Below are 23649 nucleotides of genomic sequence, written 5' to 3' on the forward strand. Positions count from 1 at the left end.
GTAATTTTTACTGAAATATATGAAAAAGCATGATAAAGATAATAATAATAATGATTCAATTACAACAAAGATAAGAAAGATAAAATATATTATAATAAATCACTAATAATTTACAATAAAAAGATAATAATTAAAACATCAGTCCTCTTTAGGAAGGAGGGTCAGTGCGAACAGGGCTCTTTCAAAAGGGTTCTCTGCACTCAATGTTTGCCTCCAAATAAATTCTTGGAGGTACGACTTCAACATGTGGCGTGCCGTACCCCTCTAACCTTTGTTGCGCCACTTGCACGCGCCCCACAGGCGCTCGATATTTTGCGTGTCTACAAAATCTACAAAATTGTACCTATGATTAACTTGCGCATGGTAATACCCTGCACGTTGCAGTTCATCTGTGGTGTAACCCCTCCAACAGTCACTATAAATAGTGGTGCCTGCCTTGATGTTGTCCACAATCACCGCCAACAATGTGGCAGCATCTCTCCGAAGCACCATACACAGGAAGCACTGGCCCGTCTCACGGCAGATACCGCCAAAAACCCAATGCTGTGGGAGCATGCAGCCATCATTATATTTCCTGCGTACAAACATGGATTCATCGACCTCCACGATCTTCCCGGGCCCGCCAATCTGCCGCTGTGGTTGCGCCAGGAGGTCACACGTGCAGGCCTCTCTCATCCATCGGTTATGTAAGACGGCAGTCTTTTTCAACATATCCAGCTTGTCCTGGCAAAACTGGATTGAGGTCAGCTCCTGGGCCCAGGCATAAATGAATCTCACCATGGTGACGAAAGAAAAGCGGCACCCCGGGAACCAGTGCGCGGCTCGCACGCTCATCTTCAATCTGCAGACTTTAACGTGGCAGCGCCACATCTTCTCTCAGACAGAAAGCCTCATAGCATGTCCGTTATCACACATCTGCGACATGGGAAAGAGGTTGCGCCCTTGAAAGAACGCTATCGCCTCCTCCTCCGACTGAGGCAGCGTAAACAAATTCAGCGCAGATGACATTTCAGTCGAAATAAGCAAATCACAGGAAAATATCAGTAGCTCTCAAATATACGTCCTCTCCTCTCACAAAATCACCCACAGAGTGATTTTGTGAGGATGTGACAGGGGGCGGGATTACCAGTGAGGGTAAACAGTGACCCAGATGAGGTAAACAGTGATCCAGATGAGCAGAGATCGGCAAACAGTGAGCTGGAAGAGGAGTGAGTGAAATTGCATCGCATGTCACTATATAGCGGCATGCGATGCGATTTCACTACCTTAGCGTACGTAGAAAATCTGGGCGCCGTGCTAGGAAACAAGTACCATACTTTATTAATAAGAGATAGCAGGAATCTTCTATCTATTTAAATATCTATAAACAGAAAAAGGCTTCTATATCGCAATGAAATATAAAGGTAATAGCAACAACAACAACAATTATTATTATTATTAATAATAATAATAACACTATAATATTTTGTGATTACCCATAAAAAATAGCACCCTCCTCTGAAATACACCTGTTAAATGTCTGGAGCTAGATATGGGGCAACAAACTGTACACAAAACTTCCCCTTAGTAAATTCCCTCCTAAATCTGCATCTGCATGAGAGTCATCACCACGAATGGTTTGGTAACATTTAAAAACAAGTGAGACTAGTATCCAATTAACTGTGGTAAATTACCATGGTAAATGGATTAATTGGGGCAATCCAATTAACCTCAACAGCCAGCACTTATTGGGGACTATTCTTCGGGGTGCCTCAGGTACACAAATCATAATCCCCGAAAAGCAGCCCTCAGAGCCGCTATAACACATGGTCCGGATACTTATCCCAGATCCATCCGTTGTTGCCCAAAAACAGGACATTTCTCTCCCGGTAAAAAATGGGCTATAAATAGATAGACTCATAATGCCCATCAGTCAAAAATCAGCAGGTTTTAAAACTTTTAATGTGAATACAGTGTACAGTGGTTGCAGTATACAGATGTGCACAGTGGGCATCCCTAACTTTATAGGTACCTGTTGTGAGATCTTCAGCGCCATGCGCCAGCAAAATGGGGTGTGGCTACATTGGTTAGGGGGCGTCGTCTCCATACCAAACCACCATTTTAGTCACTGTGGGGGCCCAGGCAATGTGAGCTGCCCCGAGAGTGGCTTAAATGCAGCGCCAGCTCCTACACAAGGTCTGGAGCTGGGTTCTAAGGTTAATGTTACAATACCCCCGTAGTAACACCACTGAATGTGCCCACATACTGTACATCAAGCCTTCTGTGTGTTAAACAGCAGCAGTAGACAGGTATTTTGTCTCCTTCAAGATCAACACAGGTTTTCTATTCACGACAATTCTGAGGACATCCCAGATAAGCAGAAGATTTCTAAAACCCCAGTTAAACACACTTTATGATTCGAATGACAGAAAGAAACAGACTATGGTAGCTTCTCTGAGCAAAACTATCATAATAAAATGCTAGCCCTTCTCCAAGGAAAACTGATTAACCTAATCTTTGATCTGAAGAGGTTTAGCTGTGCAAAGCATCATTATTAATCCTTCCTCTAATAGTAGCTCAAGACTGGCAGGAACAAATCGAAGTCATGGGAAGCTCAATCAAAGGAAGCAGGAAATTATTCACAAGCAGGTCAAAGAGTGCAGATAACTAAATCAATGACATCTGTTAACCATGAAACAGTGTTGTGCCTGCCTACAGTACATTGGTGACAATTATGGCATTTAGAAAAATTGATTTACCAGTGAAAAAGAATGATACTGCATTTTACACCGTTTCTCTACAAAGAAAAACGTTTTGCAAACTAAATACAATAAATTTGATTGTAAATCTGATCCATCTGGTGAACCAATATCTGGTAATATTTGATTGTGTTTGTCTTCTTGTTCCTTGACAATGTGAGTTAGCTAATGCCTTAGTGTCTCAACATTTCAATTCATCTCCCCCCTCTTTTCCAGCTAATTTCAGGAGTACAAAGAAATTGGTCAGATTTCAAAATGTCAGTGTCTGGTTAGCATTTCAAATGGCTGCAGCAGTAATTATGGCTTTTCATATTCTGGCATGCTGCACTGCATTAGAAGTGACACAAATTCTGGGTTCCATAATACCAGAGTGAGAAAATGAGTGTCCAAATTGATATGGAAATATACTGCTCAAAGATTAATAACCGGTCTTCCAGAAGAAAGATGACTCTTTAGAGACGGGCGTATTACTGCATGTGAAAGGAATAAAGGAAATAGCTGTAATGTCATCTCCTTTAGAGGCAGTCAGCTCTGCATTATTACTCACAAGCTGTAATCATTCCTGTCAGCTGAATTTAGAAGTATTGTTAGAGATACATGGGATGCACAGCACTACAAGACGCTAGAGATCAGAAAAATATTCTAACATGCAAAATATTCACCTTGTTTAGATTTTGGCTGAAATTTTTTTTTTTTTATTTCCCAAGAAGAATTTGTTATCAACTGAGTGTATCCAGACCTTCTTCAAGCACCCCAGACAGCAACTTGAAATACTGTAATATAAATCAATGGCTTTTTCTGCCACGAAACTTAGTTGCCACAAAATCGCACTGCAATTCATGCTCACCAATTAACAAAAACACATTAGACACTTGACTGAAGTCATGAGGTGGATCAACTTAGATTTGCTACTGTAGAGAAAATGGGTCAAACAAATGATACTTTCTAAATAGATTTTTTTTTTAAGTAATTCAAAATACCTTCTGCATTGTCTACAAAGGGCAAATCTCCAGGTTTTATGGAGGCTTTCATTTTTGAGATTATAAAACTGAAGTTTACCATACTGTAGGCATGTTGGTATATTGATCCAGGGTTAAAACCAAAGTGGATGTTTGGATAAAGAAAATCAACTTAATGGAATTACTGATGTATGAGTGCAAAGCTAGGTTAGTACGCAAGAAAAACATTATGTATTTGTTTATTGGTCCTCCTACCATAGTCCAAATGTGTAGATCAGAGTGCCGTAGACTAGAGGTATGTTCATTAGGTATAGTACATGGCTGAGCAGTGAATATGCAAATCTGTAGTGAGTAACCCATACTTTACAGTGGCAAATGCCATCTGATTATGACATTAGATACCAGGTCCAAGCTCCAGAACACTTTGCAGGCATATCACAAGTGGTTGTGGACACTCAACTGCTCACAAAATAGGCCATACTCCGATGTAGAAACTGCACTACCATAGAGCTGGTGAACGTATCTGTTGTGTGACCAGAGTGTATAGTAGCAATCTACAGGCACTGAAAGTGGGTGTCTCAGTCCTTGCACATTAGGATGCACAGATATACACCAGAGGACTTTCTACTGTAGCTGCATTATCATAAAGCCAATGACATGACTGTGGCAAAAGGCTGCGATGACTGCATCTGACACAGAATGAGCCTGAATTTATAAAGAGCCTCCAAAGTACTAAAACATTAGCAACAAATCCAGGATGACAGCTCACCTCTGTAAAATTGTGGACCTTTTTTTGCTCATATTTATGAAAATAATGATCATAAAAATAGAACTGTATTTTTGTTAACAATTTCAAAGATGCTTTTTTCTCACATTAATGAAACCCAGCCAACGTGTGCTTAGCTACTTCTTCCATATAAGATAAAATACAGTGTGATTAATACCCCTTTTACACCTAAGCAATAACCCAGGTTATTGCCGAGTCAACCTGGGTTAGTGCTTGGTGTAAATGGGCTCAAAAAAAAAATCTTGCGTTCAGGGGCAGTGTAACTGAGTAACCCAGGTCATCCGACCCGGGACCTGTTACACCAGTGTCCTGAGGTTGGGCAGGGGGCGCATACAGCTTCTGCTGCTGTCTGCTGTACTATGCAGACAGTAGCGGAGCTAGGGAGGAGGTGAATGGATACTTATGCTCGGAGGCTTGGAGCAGCCCAGCAGCTATTCCGGGTGCAAGGCTTGCCCCCAGCGTGTTGGTTGGCATTGCAGGGGTCCTGGCTGGTGGATTTCCTGATGCTTGGAGTTGATGTCATCTCCAGGCACTGGCTCAGGACCTGCCTACTCTGACGTTACCCACAGGGCATTATGCCAGGTGGGGAAGTTGGTGTAAAAGGTTTCAAACGCCGGTTCGCACTCTCAGGGCGGGTTCTGGTTGAGTCACAAGGGTGCGAATTTGCATCCGAGGGAATTATCCAGAATAACACCTATGTTTTATAAGGAGAAGAAGAGGCATTTTTCTTTTTTGATATATAGTAAAGTTTTTTCGCAACTTTGCCAACCTCAGCACAATCACAGATTTATTATAGTATGCATCTGACCCATTGGTAGGAAGCTTGCATCCTTCTGGGTGATTTTCTCATTACATTGTGAGCGCCAGACATCGTTTTCTTTTGCCTTTGTTCTTAATTGTATCTCATTTACATTAATAACCAAGCATCATGTACTCATATATATTTTATGAAAATCTTGAGTTGCATTTGTTCTGTTCTATGTTGCTTGTCACTGTGCGTAATGTGTCTTATATTTGACTCACACTTATGTCTGGCAAAATTGTAAACTGTGTTTTTTGCTTCAATAAAATATATATTTTCAAAAACAAAGACTTATTAACTGTAATTTATTATGACAAGAAGTCACAGTGCATACTGATGCGTAACAAATTGACTTAGAACTCTATAAATGAAAAACATTTTCTTATCAAGTAAACCAGAAATGAAACACATGAACATGAAAGTAAAGTACATCTTCTTCCAGGCAAGTAAATCTGCTACCAGAGGATTGGCTAGTAAGGGGAATGATAGGTGCTAAAAGATAATTTTGTCACTTTTTATATTTTGTTCTCTATTTTTTACCCACAATCCTCTTCTATATGACCTCACGAGAAGATGTGTGTTCTTGGGTATATTTTGTCAACATGGGAATGACAACATTATCGTAATGTCGACAAACAGCAGCATGATGACATACTTGGCATTTCAACACTCTCCCTGTCAACATTCGTGTTGACACTGGAGTGTAGATAAGATTAAAATGGTAATAAATCAGTATGTCTTGTCTGAAAGCATGGTTGTGCATACTCACATACAGTATATCAAATACACAATAATATAGCTAAAATATACACAAGTGCATACTATATATAGCTAAAATATACACAAGTGCATACTATATATAGCTAAAATATACACAAGTGCATACTATATATAGCTAATATATACACAAGTGCATACTTTGCAGCATGAAAGAACTTTAATATTATCATTATTTAGTATTTGCCCTCCTCTATTTCCTGAGCACAATAAGGAAACTTACTGTGCACAGACTAACCATAATTTATACAGAACATAAACGTCACCTAAATTCTACTTGAATGAAAGGAGACAGCATATGGTGATATTGTATAGTAACAAAATATATTGCCTACTCCAAAGATAAAATATATTTGATTTCTTCATTGAGGTAGGCAGAGGAAGATTAAACAGGGACTTTCAGCAAGTAGCAGATGCTACGGTGGCAAATCGAGCTGAAATTAAAGGCATATCTAATGCCACTCAGGACTGTATCCAGCACCGCAAGGTGGAAAACATTGTACTCTACCTAGCTTGTCACCATGGGCCTTATTTTGGTTCATTCTTTCTGACAAAATCCTTCTTAGATGGACAAAACCATGTGCACTGCAGGGGGGGCAGATGTAACATGTGCAGAGAGAATTAGATTTGGGTGAGTAATTTTGTTTCTGTGCAGGGAAAATACTGACTGCTTTATTTTTACACTGCAATATAGATCTCACTTTGAAGTAAAACCCCACCCAAATCTAATTCTCTCTGCACATGTTATATCTGCCCCACCTGCAGTGCACATGGTTTTGCCCATCTAAGAAGGATTTTGTCAGAAAGAATGAACCAAAATAAGGCCCATGTGTGGCACGTCACCAGGGGCGAATTTAGGGATGAGGGCACCCCTAGGCACAACAATAATGTTTGCACCGCCGCCTAATTGTATTATTTTTATTGATTACTTATAATCCCTCATTTGATAATAGCCAATATAATGGATTTATAAAAAAGCCACTAACTGTGACATGTTCTTTTATTATGAATACATATTTACTAAGTAGGTCAGTTTACAGGGGCAGTATCTGCATGTCCTATCCATTTACACTCTATTTAAGATGGAATATAGTACAGTACAGTGGATATTTTTCAGTTATTGGTACATTTTGGGCTAACAGTACCATCAGAGGCATCCAAGTGCCGCCCTCAAACATGTGCCGCCCCTAGGCACGTGCCTCACGTGCCTAATGGGAAATTCGGCTCTGCACGTCACCAGGAGTTCTGCAGTGTACAAGGCCATAGGGGAAAGAGGTACAGTAAAGCTATAGCAATGCCGGCGCTTAATAAGATCTCCAATACAGAAGCAAAGAGGCCAAACCACTTGTTAGAATCCGGTGAATAAAGAAAGGAAACTAAAAAGCCCTTTTCAAAACTGCCTCTCAATTGCTCATAGGAATTAAAGCAGCAATAATATTACCTGTATATGCAAAACCAGGCCGCTATGAAAAATACTACTTAATAAATTTACCTTCTTATTAATAAAGGTTAATAAATCAAAACTCTATTAAGCTTTAACAAATCAGTTTTTGGACTACTTATAAGTCATTAAAATATAAAAAATGTATTAGCAGAACAATGAAAAATAAAGAAATTGTAATACAAGTCTTGTGCTGGGAAATACAGTGGGTCCCACACCGATGCTCTGGGTGGTTAACCTATCCTCCCAGGTTATCAGGTAGCCAGTAGCGCACGCAGGGGGGGTTTCCGAGTACCCAGAAACCCCTATAGGAGTCTAATGGACCTAGGCTGAAAGCTGAGGCTCCCCTCTTTCCATGGGTATAAGAATTTTTTAAATCGGACCTTGGGAACCGGAGATATCTGTCTTCAAAGCAGTGGTCCCCATCCAAGCCTGTTAATTGCTCTTCCCAGTCAGATATTTCAGGTTCTATCTGACATAGAGTTTTTCTGAGGGTATATTCCATAAGCTGGGACTCTCCCCCTTAGATGGACACTAGCAGCTTGTCTCTACTGTGCCCAGAACCAGAGATATCAGCCTTCCAGCAGCTGGTTACTACTCCAGCTCCACACACCTGGTATGTAGTTTTATATTCTCGTTGGCAGATTGCTCTGCCTCCTGAACTCTGATCCCCTAGTCCCCAATAGCATTTGGTAGGTGGGATTCTCTAGTTTTTAATTCCATTGAAATCTAAGAAATCTATTTCCGGGAACTGGAGATATCTGCAGTCAAGCAAGCTGTCCCCCCACCAGAAAATTATGAATAATAAGCCCACTCCACTATACACCCCTCCTCTGCATATTAAACATCCTCTACCACAATGGAAGTTATGTATCAGGGCCCCTTCATTCAGCCCAATGCCTCCTTCTCCCACCACATCTCCCACCATCTGTGCAGTAAAGGGGTAATTAGTGGAAATTACTGATCCAGGCCCTACATGCTGAGCGGTTGATATAATACCCCCTACCACCCGGGAGACATCAAAACATATACTGGGTCACCTAAGTGTCCATCTCCGTACTTTGCTCTGCCCTTCTGGAAACCCCCTTCTGAAAATCCTGCGTTTGCCCCTGGGTAGCCCCTTAACTTTTGCTTTGCTTCACTTCATTTTTCATTGTCCTAACTGCTTAATGCATTGATGTATTACATTGGTGTACAGCATGTGATATAAAGGTGATTATAGCTTGTAATTAGCCACACCTTTGTGAGGTTTTTTTTTCTCTACATAATGAGACCATTTAGAATAGACACTACGCAAATAAAGTCTTCTAATTTTTGGGATCCTAGCTGCTGGGATCCTAATCACTTTCCGTACAAACGTTCCAAAGTATTAAAGGAGTTGATGAAGTAGAAAAATACAATATGGTCACACTGTGACAGTGACAACTTGGCCTCATGTCCATATCTAATTAGATGGCCAGGTACAGTAATTGTCCAATTTTAAATGACGCTGCACAATTAAACTACACAAAGCTGTACACAGACATTGATTCCATTTGCCACGGCCCAAACCTTACTGAACATATCCCAAGAACATCGAGGGTTCCCCCTCTATGATGTTCGCAGCTATTGCAAGGAGCCACGAGGCTCGATGTTTTGGAGGCCACACAAGCCGTTTCCACCTTGCTGTAAAAACCCAGCAAGGTGGAAACATCGTGTGCAGGGGATCAGTTGAATACTGACCAGGCGAGTTGTGACAGGGACCAGGCAGCACTGCTCACTGTCACAGCAAGCAAAAAGCATTGAATACTGCCCAAAAGTCTAGGTCAACAGTGTCTAAGTCAGCACCTTGAAGTTGTAGACATACTCAAGGTCGACATTGTCAAAATGTCGACACAAGCTTATGGTCAACATAGGCATGGTCGAAATGAATAAGGTTGACATGAGTTTTTCCACAGTATTTTTTTATGAGGTGGCGTTTGGCTTGAACCCATTATGTAATTTATCAATATCACTGACATTAAAGACGCCAAGTAGATAATCAGTGCAAGAAGTTAAACAATATAGCAGCGCTTTTTATAATAAAAATCTAGTATCGATTGAATTGCTTTACAATTGGTAACATTTATTATGTAAGTATAATTCAAATAAATATCATATATAAAATAAATATATATTTTAAAAAACTGCACTGTATATGCCCCTATATTGGGGAGGTCCATTCCTATATTGCCCTGGAATGTCCAAAAATGAGGACCAATAAAGGAGAATGTAGGAGTGTTAGTTAGTTGCCATAGTTGTAGGACTTGATTGTAAAGCTCGGTTCCTTATGTGCCGTGATCTGCAAAAACTGGTTTGATGCAATGAATGACCTCTGGCAGCTCAAATCTATGCCATGCAATTGGTCAATATTGATCACATGTACCCGGAAGCAATTTACAGTATACATTAGTAGTATAAGACTGGTCATGTGATCGAGCCATGTGTCAGTCGCAAGTCTATGGAGATGTTCCAAAGGGGCTTTCCAATTGGTGCTGGGCTGTCATTAGTTTTACTGTTCCCAGGAACATGGTATGTCCACATGGGCCTGGTCACGTGATCAGTCCATCCAAGTCATATGTGGTAGTAGGACCTATTGAGATGGTCTAGAAAAACGTAATATTATTATTTAAAGGGAGTCACGTAATCACAAACGCGGCACATGAAGTGTGTTGGCGGTGGTAGACGGTGACAACCTGGCAGCAGTCATACAGTCATTTTAATTATTAATTTTATACAGATTATCCTTTACTTTGGATTTATGAAGTTCATAGGATATGTAAATGAAAATGCATCTGATTATGTCACAATAAAGTATTAATCCTATTAACATAAGTACACTTAGTTACCATGCACACACAGGCACATCCACAGAAACAAGAAACTGTATGTCTGTTTGTGATTTACTGGTGTTTTGAATAATTCCTCAGAACATGAAGTGATGTACAGTAGCTATGTGTCATCTGCTGAGTTATACGTTGCCATCATAAAGAAGAAACTAAACCAGCAACCAATAAAAATAAATATATGTCACACAAAACATCCCTAAAGCTTTTCTGTGTTGTCTCTTGGAAATGGTCATGAGACTATAAACAAGTCACCAACTTATGTTTAAGTCAAATTGCTAAAAATAGAGCTGATGTCAATATATCTTTCTGCAGAATATATTAGAACAGTCCAGTTTCTAGCTGTACATCAATGTGTCAGCAATAGTAATCTTAACGATAAAAATGAACTCTTTGTTATAGGATTGTTTTCTAGACGTTCCTTGAATTGCTGGTAGTACAGTGTCCCCCTCCGGTTGAATACGGTTGTAGCTCAAAAAGAGTCTGTTCTCACAAACGGCCAGGAGACACTACATTCCATCTTCTCCAAAGCTGAACCGGAATCAAGTTCTACAAATGTCAATTGACCTGCTAGTGTACCTGGAACTAACCCAAATGCTGACTGGGGACTCTTTTTGAGCTACAACCGGATTCTTAAAGAAATTTTGGGACCAGTTACCACTTGGCCACATATGCGTATCTAAATAACTTACCATAAGGACAAAAAAGAAACAATACTGTTTTAGCAATACTCGTCATACCATCGGACATTGACCTTGGGTGAATATTTTATGACTGAACAAACATTCTGTGATAGGACAGGAACGAACACTTATTTAATTGCAAAGCTTATGGGAATAACATGCAATCAATAGTTTGAGATCAAACAAGATATTGCCCCTCAAAATATCACTTACTTTGGATACCGCTATGGTATATACGCAGAGATTTTAGAATGCTGCCTGCTTCTTCAAGGAGATTGTTGATCTCTGGTATTGATAAGCCACAATACGTCCCTTGACACAAAATGAATAAACACATAAATAAAAAAAATAGCATTAAAGAAGAGTTCAAACAAAAGGTGTGTATCGTCCTTGAAACAGTGCTTACCATGTTCTGATGACCCAGATCCTGTAAGATCTTCTCTATATAACTTTCCAAATGAATCCAACATGGCAGACAGCTTCTGAGCCAGGTAAGCTACATGTGAAAAACCTATATAGCAGGAAAAATAAGTCATTATATATTTACTTTCCAATTCTTTTGGATAATTTAGGTCAGAGGATCTGGAACCAAAATGTGTGATCTACTACATATCCAAAACTGTTATTAATATGAATGATGAAACTATGAAAACTATACAAATATTATTTGGTACAAGTACCAAAATTCTAAGAAAGAAGTCAATTCTTAGTGATGTGTCTGAAGACTGGTCTGAAAGTGCCTTTGCCTCACTTTCATGGCCATTACTATGACGTGCATTCCTCATTACTAGAACTATATGAATGAATAAATAACTAATATTTTAACTCACAATTGTAAATTAATTAAGAGGGTATTCAGTAATATTGAAAGTTGGAACCACCTGTCTAAAGCAGTTCTCAAATTTTATCTTGGTCCTGGCCAACAGAAAGGTCTAAACCAGGGGTTCCCAAACTTTTTCAGATCAGGGCACCCCAGAGTATCAGAATTTTTTTCACGGCACCCCTAGGCAAGAGTTTCTCATTGAAAAAGTCAGAAAAAATATAAAGTTAAGTATAATGTGTCTATATCTCATCCTAGTGGTTATTTATGTGCTAATGGACAGGATTCACTTCTGTTTTCCAACAATTTGACTATTATATTGGCCATAAATAACTTGAATTTGTCATAGACCACCAATCCAAGGCACCCCTGCAAGTCTCTAAAGGCACCCCAGGGTGCCACGGCACACAGTTTGGGAACCACTGGTCTAAACTATTACCGGAATACTTTCAATACCTGAATCAATATATATATATATATATATATATACTGTACTACTTAAATAATATATATATATATATATATATACACACACCCAGTCTATATAATAAAAACGTAATGCTGCTTTATTGTGTGGCAGCTGCCACTAGATGGCGCCTGCTGGAGATAAGCACATAACCCTACACCTATACACCTCAGCATGACAGAGCCCCGGGTCCCCCGACAGCTCCATCATTTTGACGGGTTTGTGACTAGATCTATATAAACTTCATTTGTTTTCTTCTAGCTTTAAATAAACATAATAACAGTATTTCTATTGGGGGAGACAGAAACAATGTAATATAATCAGTATTAAATTATAAACAAACATCTCAAGTCTAAAGCATGTCTGATTAATGTTCTATAAACATCATGAATCACTTCTCACTTGAAGCAATAGGCCAAATTATAATAATTACCCATATTTGTAGACTAATTATTTTATCTTATGCTAGCCAAGTACATAGAACGTTTGCTAATAGAGTCTTGAAGATTTATGAATGTTTGCCAAGCCGTTCTCTCATACACAAGATATCAAAACCCTCGGACTACATTGCTCGACAGCATTCCCAAGTACATTCCGCACAGAAGAAATTACAAGCTAACTGATAAGGTCATTTCTACTTTTTAAATGTTTTACTAAAATACAATAATGGATGTACTTATCCACGGAGAACGAGTGATAGATCTGCTTAATTAAAATGCTCCAAGATTTATTGGAATGCTCTTCTATATCAGACACAGTAATGCATTTCTATATTCAGAATAAATCTGGGTAATAAGATTGGATGGAGAAATCAAAGCTGCGGTGGTTTCCATATCCTATTAATCACAACAGGTACATTTACTTACTTATGTTATTAGTATATCTCAGTTGGCATCTAAATATCTAAAGTTTAGTCTCTATTGTAAGTAGTTTAAAAGTAAATCTAATGTAACTGTACAATGTATGCTATTAGAACAAAAAAAAAAAAGCTTATTTTAATAACTTCTCCATTGATAAAGTATTTCTGTGGCTTCTTCATGCTTTATCTACAGTATATCCCACAGGTTCTCAAAGTACTTTGCTCTGCCAAGTTTTCTCTGACATATCTCAGGACCCCACACAGTGCATGTTTTGCAGGTCTCCTCATCAAATTAAATGATCAGGTGAACCTGTGAATCTTTTAAAATGTGTCAGTCAGTAATGAATGCACCTGTCGGGTGAGCTGGAAAATGTGAACTGGGTGGGGTCCTGAGGACCGACTTTGAGAACCAAAGGTATAAGTCATTCAGCCAGTTACTGTAGCTTACAGCAGGTCACCTGTTAAATGACCACACCATGAGTTCTGGACTGTCTATCCACACCCTAGCCATGAGCTACTGTAGGCATCTTATCATGCTGAGACACTGAACTGTGACAATGGGAGAGTCATACCTTGGGGCTTGACAAATTTTGATGAGGTGGGCAAAAAATGTATTTATTTAATTTATGGATTGGCATCCGTTCTGATGGTTAGCAAAAAGCAATGTTTTTCCAACAAATCAAAGGTTGCCAGCCATCAGAAGTACCTTTCTGCTGCCCATCCGATGGCTGACAGAATTGTATGCAGCTGCAGACACCCAGTAGTGTGCCCAACGCTCAGCTAGTGTAAGCATGTGCAATGCTCCGACTACTTCTGAGCATGCTCACATAGAAACCATTAATGGTTATACTACTGAATGGTTTTTTTTGCGAAGGCCTGTAGCCATCACATTACATGATTGCATGTCATAAGCCCAGCAACAATCCCAGGCTTCCGATGTCCATTCCCTAAATATGAAAATATTTTGGTCATTTGGACAGATTAGCAGCAATGTCAAAACTGTTCTCCAAAATATTCAGCTTGTTCTTGTACCACGCATGCAAAACCGGGAGAATGTTCTGAGATGCCTCATTATACCTGGATATAGCACACTAACTTGCATGACCTAGAACCTGATTGCCCCCTCCCCAACCCCAGGCTTTCACCACAACCCCTCAAGTGAAAGTACGGAGACAGCATCTTTGAAGTTCCACAGCCCCCACCTGCATTAAGTACTGTACAACAAAGATGTCTTCCTCATAAACATCCTAATTTTGCATTAGCAAACTCAGGTGTGCCCCCCCTGATCCCAATGTCATAGGCAGCTGACAAAAGCTGCCTAATGGTAGAGGTGGCCCAGTAGACAAGGGTAACCAAGTAAAAAAGCAGACAGATGTTTTTCTTTTTACGATGTTTTATAGCTTCAGAAGACCTGGGTGGTCCCAGGTCCCCAGCATTTCACTTTATATATCCATACTACCATTTCTAATTTCCCACTTGGTCTGCTATTATGGCAATCCCATTTAATCTTGGTTTCTGCTTCTTTGAGTACCAATACCATTTAAATGATAAATTTAAAGAAAAATTTCAAGTGCACAGTTTTATTACTTGCACTGGGCAGCATCGACCTTAGTTACGCTTCAGACTGATGGAATTTCAAACCAGTTTGAGCTCTACTATGTCATCTACTTCGTATCTATCCAACTATCCATCTATTTCTTGTTAATATTCCAATAAACTAAGGAAACCTTCTATACAATCCTAACCTCCATTTTGCATAATATGAGTAACAATTGTCTGTCTGTCTGTCTGTCTGTCTCTAGTGTCCATGAGTTTCCGAAACACTGCGATCTGTTGGCAGAGAATGAAACTACATATTTCTCACACACGCACAAACAATGAAGGTAGCTTTCGAAGCTTTTGCTTCAAGCGGGCATACTCGTTTAATAAAAATTGCAGTAGAACTTAAAAAAAAATATATATTTTATGTATTTTATATCTGTTGCAAGTCATCTGATAATATATTGTTAGTAATTAGCCTGTTCATTGCCACTGACCCACGCGAGTTTATGTATATGGAGAATAAATCCTAAATGCTGATGCTGTCAGTACAGCTACTGCACCATTATGAACAACAGCTTGTACAGTGTGCTCTCTGCCCCCTGACTTGGACTGCTCTCCTCAATAAACACATTAGAGATACATTAACACATTCTCTTAGCATCCAGCACCACCATCCATCTGCTATGGTGGCTTAAAGCCTGTTTGCTGTCTCAGAGTGCCAAATGTATTTTTTTTTCTTGCCTTACACAAGTGCAAAAAATTGATTGAAATTTAAGAATAAAAATTAAATATCTGTTCAGTTGAACATATCCAATATCTCACTGGAAATGGTAGCTGAGTAACTACACAAATCCTGATCTTCTATATTCTTGTAATTTGGAACAAGCAAACTGTAATTTAACTAAAACACATTCTTGTGCATAATATTAAATAAATATAAATTCTATTTAATATTTGTCATACAAAATGACTAAAATTACTTTGATTTTATCATAACCACTACTGGATACAAAATAAATACATTATAATAAACTGGAAGGGATTATAAAGAAGAAAAAGTTGGGGTTTATTGACTAAGATGGGAGTTCTATCGAAGTTGCGATGGGCAACCAATCAGAATCTTTTTTTTTTTTAGCACCTTCTAGAAGATAATAGATATAATCTGATTGGTTGCCCATAGCAACATCCCATCTTCAATAGAACTCCCATCTAAGTAAATAAACCCCAATGCCTCTATAAAACATACAGAATTAGTGTGTTTAACATTTAAAATATTCAGAATCATTTTGAAACCTCTATACTGTATTATAAGTAAATAAGCACCAAATACCTTTCAGAAGGAGCTGGGCTTCAAGAATGAAGTTGACAGGAAATTCACTGACTCCAACTATCCGGAAGCAGTTGAGGAGGCTGTCAGGAAGTTTACTCGAGTGGAAGTAGTTGTTCTCGGGCACAGTGCCAGTTGGTGATCTGAATTTAAATCAGACATCCGAATTAAAGGGCATTTCAGGCATAAAAGAAACTATGTATTAAAAACATTTTTTAATAGAAACAATGGTTATAGGACACATAGAGATTGGGCAGCTTTCCTTGTCCGAGAGCTGGATGTGATTATCAGGGCAAATCGCCGACCATCTAATGATTTCTCCTGCTGCCACATGCAAGGGGATGTGTTGACATGCGTTTTTTCAAATTGTTTTGTATAAATTTGTAGATTCCAAATAATACTGCTCTCAGATTGGAAAGACGGGTCCGATCGCAAAAGTAAATTCTCTCTCTAATGTACAAAACCATGTGCACTGCAGGTGGAGCTGATGTGACATATGCAGTGAGAGTTAGATTTGGGTGTGGTATTTTGTATCTGTGCAGGGTAAATACTGGCTGCTTTTTTTTTATACTGCAATATAGATCTCAGTTTGAAGTACAAACCGCACCCAAATCTAACTCTTTCTGCACATGTTATATCTGCCTCACCTGAAGTGCACATGGTTTTGTCTATTATATAGATAATTTGCTTTTGCGAGTGAACCAGAATTAGGCCCTAAAACCATGTCGCCCATTATACAGAGGGTGACCAGTGTTTACCCATTCCTTTAACCCAGGTTGAATTGGCGGATTGGTCAACGTTTTTGACTGGATATCCTTTTAAAATTGTGTAATATTTAACCAGTTGGTTAAATACATTTATAATTATTAAATATATAAAATACAATGCGATTATTTCAATTTTTATGTAAAATATATGTGTCTGTTTTTCGTCTTAGCTTAGGAAGCTGTAGCTGGAGCTTCTTCAAACCAGCAAACATTACGTACAATACAATACAATGCCATGCTAATTTATCTAGAGTATCCACATCGCAAATCCTAGCTTAAGGGTGTACACATGGTGCAATGAGCTAGATAATTTTCACAATCCCAATCGCCTGGCGAAACAGACAGTGCAGGCAAGGCAATTGTGGCTAAGCCGCTGTCTGTATAAATTTGGCCTTTGGCCAAATACACACATAGTCAAAATCTCCCAACCTGAGCCTGTGTGCACCCCTTAAGTGCACTAAGCGATTTTGACTAAGTGATTTTGGTTAGGCAAAATCAAGATGTAGCCTCTGGAGATAGAAGGTTGCCATCCCCAGCCACAGTCCATGTGTACAGCCAGATACACTGTAAGGTGTCTTATCAAAATTGACTTGCATGCACAGTCTATTTGGCCAGGCACTAGCGATGCTGCAGGGCCGCAGATAGCTCCTGCCCGCAGTGTACACACAGTGCGATTCAGGCTAACCTTATAGGTGATTTTGACTATTTAGTCAAAATTGCCTGGTCGAATCAGCCAGTGTTTACACGGGTTTAGCCAAACTGGCTTGTGCTCTTAGCCAAAATCGGATTAGTCCAAATTGACCATTAGCCAACATCTCTCCGCTGTAGCTAGACCAGCAGGAACCTGGAGCTATTTCCTGTCTTTCAGCATCTTTTTTTTTTTATCGAGTAAGCTCAGTGAAGAGTGTACACAGCTCACTGTTATGAAAACAGCTATTATCTATGCCTGGATTATAATGAATTACAGGTAAAAATGTCTTAATAATCTATATTCTTTATCTATCCCATTTAAATAACATAAAAGAAACTGCACAAAAGATCCCATTGTTCATTAAGAATACTTTTCCTAGCATTGTTATCATACAAGGCCGATACAATGGTGAGCAAATGCACCCTGTGAATGGCTGATAATTATCCAGCATAACTACATGCACTGAACAATTTTTACAGTGTGCTCTTATTTATATTACACAGAGATTAATATGGATATATAAAAGGTAAAAATGATTGTTGGTGCTATAACACAGTACGAGTTACAGTAATTGCCAATGTCTACCTCTGTGATGTCTGGAAAGCAAGTGAAAGCAATCACAAAGATGAGACCAATTAGTAGTCAAAATTAAGCTTTCTTACCTTTTAATGATTGCAATACATGCACCTGCTGTATTTAAAGGGACTTCTTCCAACTGCAAAGTAACAGTTTCTTTCCCACCATGCTTTGCTGCCTGAATCTGTGTAAGTAACTGCGCTAACAAACAAAGGCTGTGTTCAGGTAACCGTTCAAGTCCATTCATGCAGACCCAAGCACCTGTAAGAAAACAGCAACAGTAAGGTACTAACTGATCCAACATATTAAATGACACTAAAGGTGCATTACTCTCCTAGCAGAACCCTCATTTGGAAACCCCACAATGCTGCAGAACCGTCTCTTTATTCACATTGATAACTAGAAGGGGTTGTTCAAAAAACACAGTGTCTAACATAAGTGCTGGCTGGGGTTGGGGAGCCTTTGTTAAAAAGTGACAAAGAAGATGTTTGCAACTGAACAATTTCGTTATCTATGCTGGGAAAAGAAGAGTTTCATCAGTGAATTGCACGCATCATGATTATTATCAGTATTTACACCAGTATTTACACCAGTCCTAGCCTCGGTGCATACACTCCTCTCAGAAAAGCACATGCCATAGCAAATGTACTCCTATTAGCCATAACAAGAAAACCTCAGATCTTGAACTTGATGTGTTGTAAGTAAAAATCTGAGCCAGGGGCATAAATTCAGCACAGTTTCCCGGAGGCTAGTTGAAATTTGTGCCCCCTCCCCTTTAAAAAAAGGTGTGACAATGGCCGGTCGGTCAGACTCACAAGATACAGCCATCTGCAGCATGAAACAGCGTTCATTGGTCATCCCATCACACAGACCAGCAGCTGTGGAGGGTACACCATTACTTACTGCAGCGTAGACTGAGCGGTACAAGGCAGGCGCTGTCCTGTCCTCTATTGCACGTGTTAGTAGGGCACTTGGGTCAGACTTGGATCCCACTCTAAACCAGCAGGTGCCCCTTTAGGGCTCGGAGCCTGGAGGCAGGAGTCTCCATTGCCTCTGGGAGTTACGCCTCTGATCTGAGTGACTTTATCAAGGGATAAATTGTGATGGCTAGGTGACTATGCCATAGTATGTAAAAATGGCAGGTCTTGTGCGTGTTCCCGTTTGCAGTGGTTAGTACCTACAAAAGTGGTTCAAAGAAGGAAAAGCAGTAAACAGGCCACAGGGTCATGGGTGGTTCACTGAAGCCCTGAGCGAAAGCTAGATTGTCTGGTCCTGTTCCACAGTAGAACTACTGTAGTACAAATTGCTGAAAGCGCTAATGCTGGCTATGACAGGTGTCAGCGCACACAGTGTATCACAGCTTTCTGTATAAAGCTGTGTCTTCACAAATCTTGGCTCCAGTAGCCCCAAACAACTCCCCATGACAAGTCTCTTAATACTCTGCTAGCATCAGGCATCATTTTTGCATCTGTTTTGACCAACATGCACCTGGAGGGGGTATTTAATTAGTGCCAATTTTTGCCTAGTCAAAAAATTCGGCACTTTTCATTGTCTTTTTGGCTGAATTTCCATTTGAGCATCCGATTGAGATTTGATGAAAAAAAAAACAATGGAACGCCATGAAGGCCTCACCTCACAACTTACAGGACTTAAAGAATCTGCTGCTAACGTCTTGCCATATTCCACAGGACACCTTTAGAGGACTTGTAGAGGTAAGAGGTAACTTTACTAAAGCTTCTAAAAATTAAGAGGTGATGTTGCCGATAGCAACCAATCGGATTATGTCTATCATTTTCTAGGATGCAATAGAGAAATGATAGATCGAATGTGATTGGTTGGTATGGACAATATCACCTCTTTTTATTTTCAGAAGCAGTACATTTACCCTGTAGAGTCCAGGTCACAATGGGTCAGAGCTGTTTTTATGGCATTACTGTTATGGTTGATGGATGTAGTCTGTGTGTGAAAGTTCTATTACTTCTGCACTGCCACTCAGTAATCAACATCCAGCCACAAAGGAGAAGTGACTGAGATGAGTACAAATCACGCTTATTTAGTGTACACACTGGACCTTATTCAGATCCCTTGCACGGAGGACCGATGTTGTGCATCTGCGCATGTGCAAGCGTGTTTCTGCACAAGCGCATGTGCATTTCTATGCATGTGCAGATGCAGGGAGCGTGCAAGGATGGCGAACTTTTGGTTCACTGTGTGCACGCACCCTACACGGCGAGCGGGGGCGGAGAAGGACTGAGGCACAAGGCAGCCGGAAAGCCCATCGTTTCATGGGCGTTTCCATGAGAACGCTGGGCGGTCTCAGGCTAATGAGGCCATGGCGGACATGCAGCGAGTGGGCAGCTGACATAACCAGATGTCAGCTGTCCGCCTTGTCCTTGCACAGGGCGCCGCAGTTTAGAGTCACCATATAGGTGTCTCTGAACTGCGAGCGCTGGAGAAATCATTTGTTGGTCGGCGACCATCGAATGATTTCTCCCTATCTGCGAATGGATGATTATGTGAATCATCCATTCGCAGCCGTGCGGGGGGGTTGTGCGTGCAAGGGGGGGCAGCGTCTGTTGGACTGGCAAGGCTGCAAATTTCAGAATAAGGTCCACTCTGCAACTCTGGCTGACTTTCAGACAGGGACTCCATTAAACTGGGATGCGCGTCTCACGCGCACGCGCATCCCAGGGAAAGGGGCAGGGTTAGGGGGGGTGCGGGGAGATGGGGGGAAGCATCAGAACTGGCGGCGGGGACCCGGTGGGAGCTGGCAGCTGGCTGAATGAGGGGCGCTACATCTGTATTTTACTTTGTGCTCCCACGCACATCATATCGCAAGGTACAAAAAGTATGTGCAGCACAGGCAATGTGTTAATTCATATAGGAATAAAAACATAAATAGAAAAAAAAGACCTCTTTGTAAGTCAAAAGTAAATGAAATGTGCTTATGTACAACTTAATATTAAACTATCATAGATATTTGAATTCATAGTCTTTTTTTTTATATCACATCTACTGACATTTGTTAAAGAAAAAGGCAATTAGGTATTTCATTGCTAAATTCTGCACATGATTTGAAAATAAAATCCGCTTAAAATGCTTCCTGGTGCAAATGCAATTAAATAATTCAACCTCTGCTTGATTAATCCTAGTGACCATCACAGTCAATTTGAAATTACCATCTGCTTCCCCTGTATGCCTCCATGATAATCAGATATGCACTGTACACAATTAGCACGACACAACCTCCGTGTTCAATCTAAAATGTTATTTTATTATGAAAAGATTTCATCTGCACTCTCGCCCCGCAGCTGCCAAAATGTCCACAAGACTTATTTGTAGTACTGGAACAGCTAATTGAAATTGTATTACAATAATGGAAAGGATTCCCTTTAACATTAAATCACTGTAGCAGAGGAATTTACAAATTAGCCCATGGACATGGCCTTTGCTGGAAACACATCCACTGTAGAAAAATGTAATCCTTCATATTAACAATGGCTAAGATTTACCGCTAAAGACAATTTTGTTTCAAGCTATTTTTCTTGTCTGGCAAAATGAAAATAGTAAAAGGCATAATGGTTCAATGCGATATAATCATTTTCATAGGATTTTGTGAATGCTCCAAATTTAAAGGGACGCCTGGTCTACATTTCCGTGTCTGTATGTGAAGTACAAACAAAAACAGCGACAAGGTGGTGGGGGTTTGTTGGAGGGTCCTAGGTCTCTGCCAAACTTTTTGAGTGGCAGCAGCATCTCTTCCTAGCCCCGCACACGCTCCTACTGTAAGTGATAAACTATGGACCAGGGAGGCCGCAGCAGCAGATTCCTCTGTCTACAGAGCTAGGGAGCAATCACAATGATCATCTTCTTGTGCCTTCCCTGGATCTGACACTTGGTTTATATATATATATATATATATATGTCCTTGAGAACGGGGTAACACCCGAAACGCCGTCGGATTAAAGGCTTTTTTACTTCACCTGAACAAGTCTGGAGAGTGCCGCCTTCTTTGCATACACTATATTGGGGCAACTTGTTGCTACCTGGGAAAGCACCTCGGCATCTACTTTTTTTTACCATCAATGATTTTTATTGATTATAAAAGTATATACGGGGTACAGAACAAAGAGAAGGAAATAAAGGGGAAAAAAAAAGAAAAAGGGGGTTATGGGGGACAGTGGAAGCATCTGGATAACATCTGGCATACAATTGAAAATACACATTTAACTTCTACATCAGTGTCGGGTGGGTCAGCAAAATACATGGAGAACACATTAGATCTAATGTGTTAATACACATTAGAGGTTGCGATATACATAGATATCTTATCAACATAAGAGCAGCGATTACAAGGGTATAAACGGTCAGGGTGAATCAGTACCATCGTCGGTTTTCTCATTGAGGCTAAATTGGAGGGGGTCACAACTGGTAGACGTAGAGGCATGTTGCTTTCCTTCTCCCTCCGTCATGTATAGATGCCAAGCGTTCCAGCGAACAAGTGGCGATGAGAGGGAATATGAAAATGGCATATATTCTGTTTCCATAAGAAAGTGGAAATTGGTTTTCTGGACAACCTTAATTACGGAAGGAGAGTTGGGTTGTTTCCATTGTTGGGCCAGAGCTGTTCGGGCTGCAATGAGTATATGGTTCAGAACATATCTAGCATGTGCGGGGATGGTATCTTTCATTATGTGAAGTAGCGCCAATGCAGGATCAGGGGAGAGGGAGATATGTAACACTGTTTGAATCAGGGAGAATACCTCTGTCCAGTATTGTTGTATAGTAGGGCAAGAACAGAAAATATGAAACAAGTGTGCCACTTCCCCACAGTTTCTCCAGCACATTCTAGAACACGATGGCCAAAAACTGTGTAACCGATCAGGTGTCAAATATAATCTATAGAGCAGTTTAATATGAATCTCAGTGTGGTTGAGACACCTGGACATCGAGTGAGAAGTAAGGAAGATTTTCCTCCATTGGTCGGGGGATAATGTTATGTTTAGGTCCGATTCACATTTATTCTGGGCGCCTGATTTAGGGACAACAACAGAGTCTAAGAGAGTTTTATACCAGAATGATATATCCCCTGTGGAGTTAGGTAATAATAATCTGGTGTATATTATTTTAGAAGATGTATCTGAGGGTGTGGATAGTGTGGGGAGTGACTTCCACCAGTGTTGGATCTGGAGGTAATGGAGGAGTTCATGTTGCGGTAAGGAGAATTTTCGGTGGATATCTACAAAAGGCAACAGTTGGCTGCCCCCCGTGATATCTCCTATAGTCTCGGCACCAGATGTGATCCATTTTGTTAAATGTAGATTAGGTATCAGTTTCACCAGGGATCGCAAATAGATACCGGCTAAGCCAAGAGCAGGAGAGGACATCCCTGCGGAGAGCCTGTCCCACACTTGTAATGATGCCTGGGTAGACGGTAGAAGATTAGGGGCTTTTGGTCTGAGATATTTTGGGATTCTAAACAGGTCATATACAGGGAGCGGTGTGGTAGCTGATGTTTCAAGGGGAACCCAACATGGTGTATAATCAGAG

At 40.2% G+C, this 23649-nt stretch overlaps 1 protein-coding gene across 6 annotated transcripts in view; it reads right to left on the reverse strand.

Annotated features, from left to right (window-relative positions):
• The window catches only part of LOC146060654 (uncharacterized), a 483494-nt gene that overhangs the window by 257232 nt on the left and 202613 nt on the right, over positions 1 to 23649 (reverse strand). For all 6 annotated transcript variants that reach the window (XM_083174095.1, XM_083174093.1, XM_083174092.1 and 3 more), the window contains 4 exons: positions 18186 to 18360; positions 16069 to 16208; positions 11458 to 11562; positions 11265 to 11363 (listed from right to left, as the gene is read on the reverse strand). In XM_083174095.1, the coding sequence (XP_083030221.1) occupies positions 11265 to 11363; positions 11458 to 11562; positions 16069 to 16208; positions 18186 to 18360 (519 nt within the window). The remainder of the gene's footprint in view (positions 1 to 11264; positions 11364 to 11457; positions 11563 to 16068; positions 16209 to 18185; positions 18361 to 23649) is intronic.

Source organism: Crinia signifera, chromosome 2 (genome assembly GCF_055691185.1).
Source record: "Crinia signifera chromosome 2, ASM5569118v1, whole genome shotgun sequence".
NCBI classification, from domain to species: domain Eukaryota; kingdom Metazoa; phylum Chordata; class Amphibia; order Anura; family Myobatrachidae; genus Crinia; species Crinia signifera.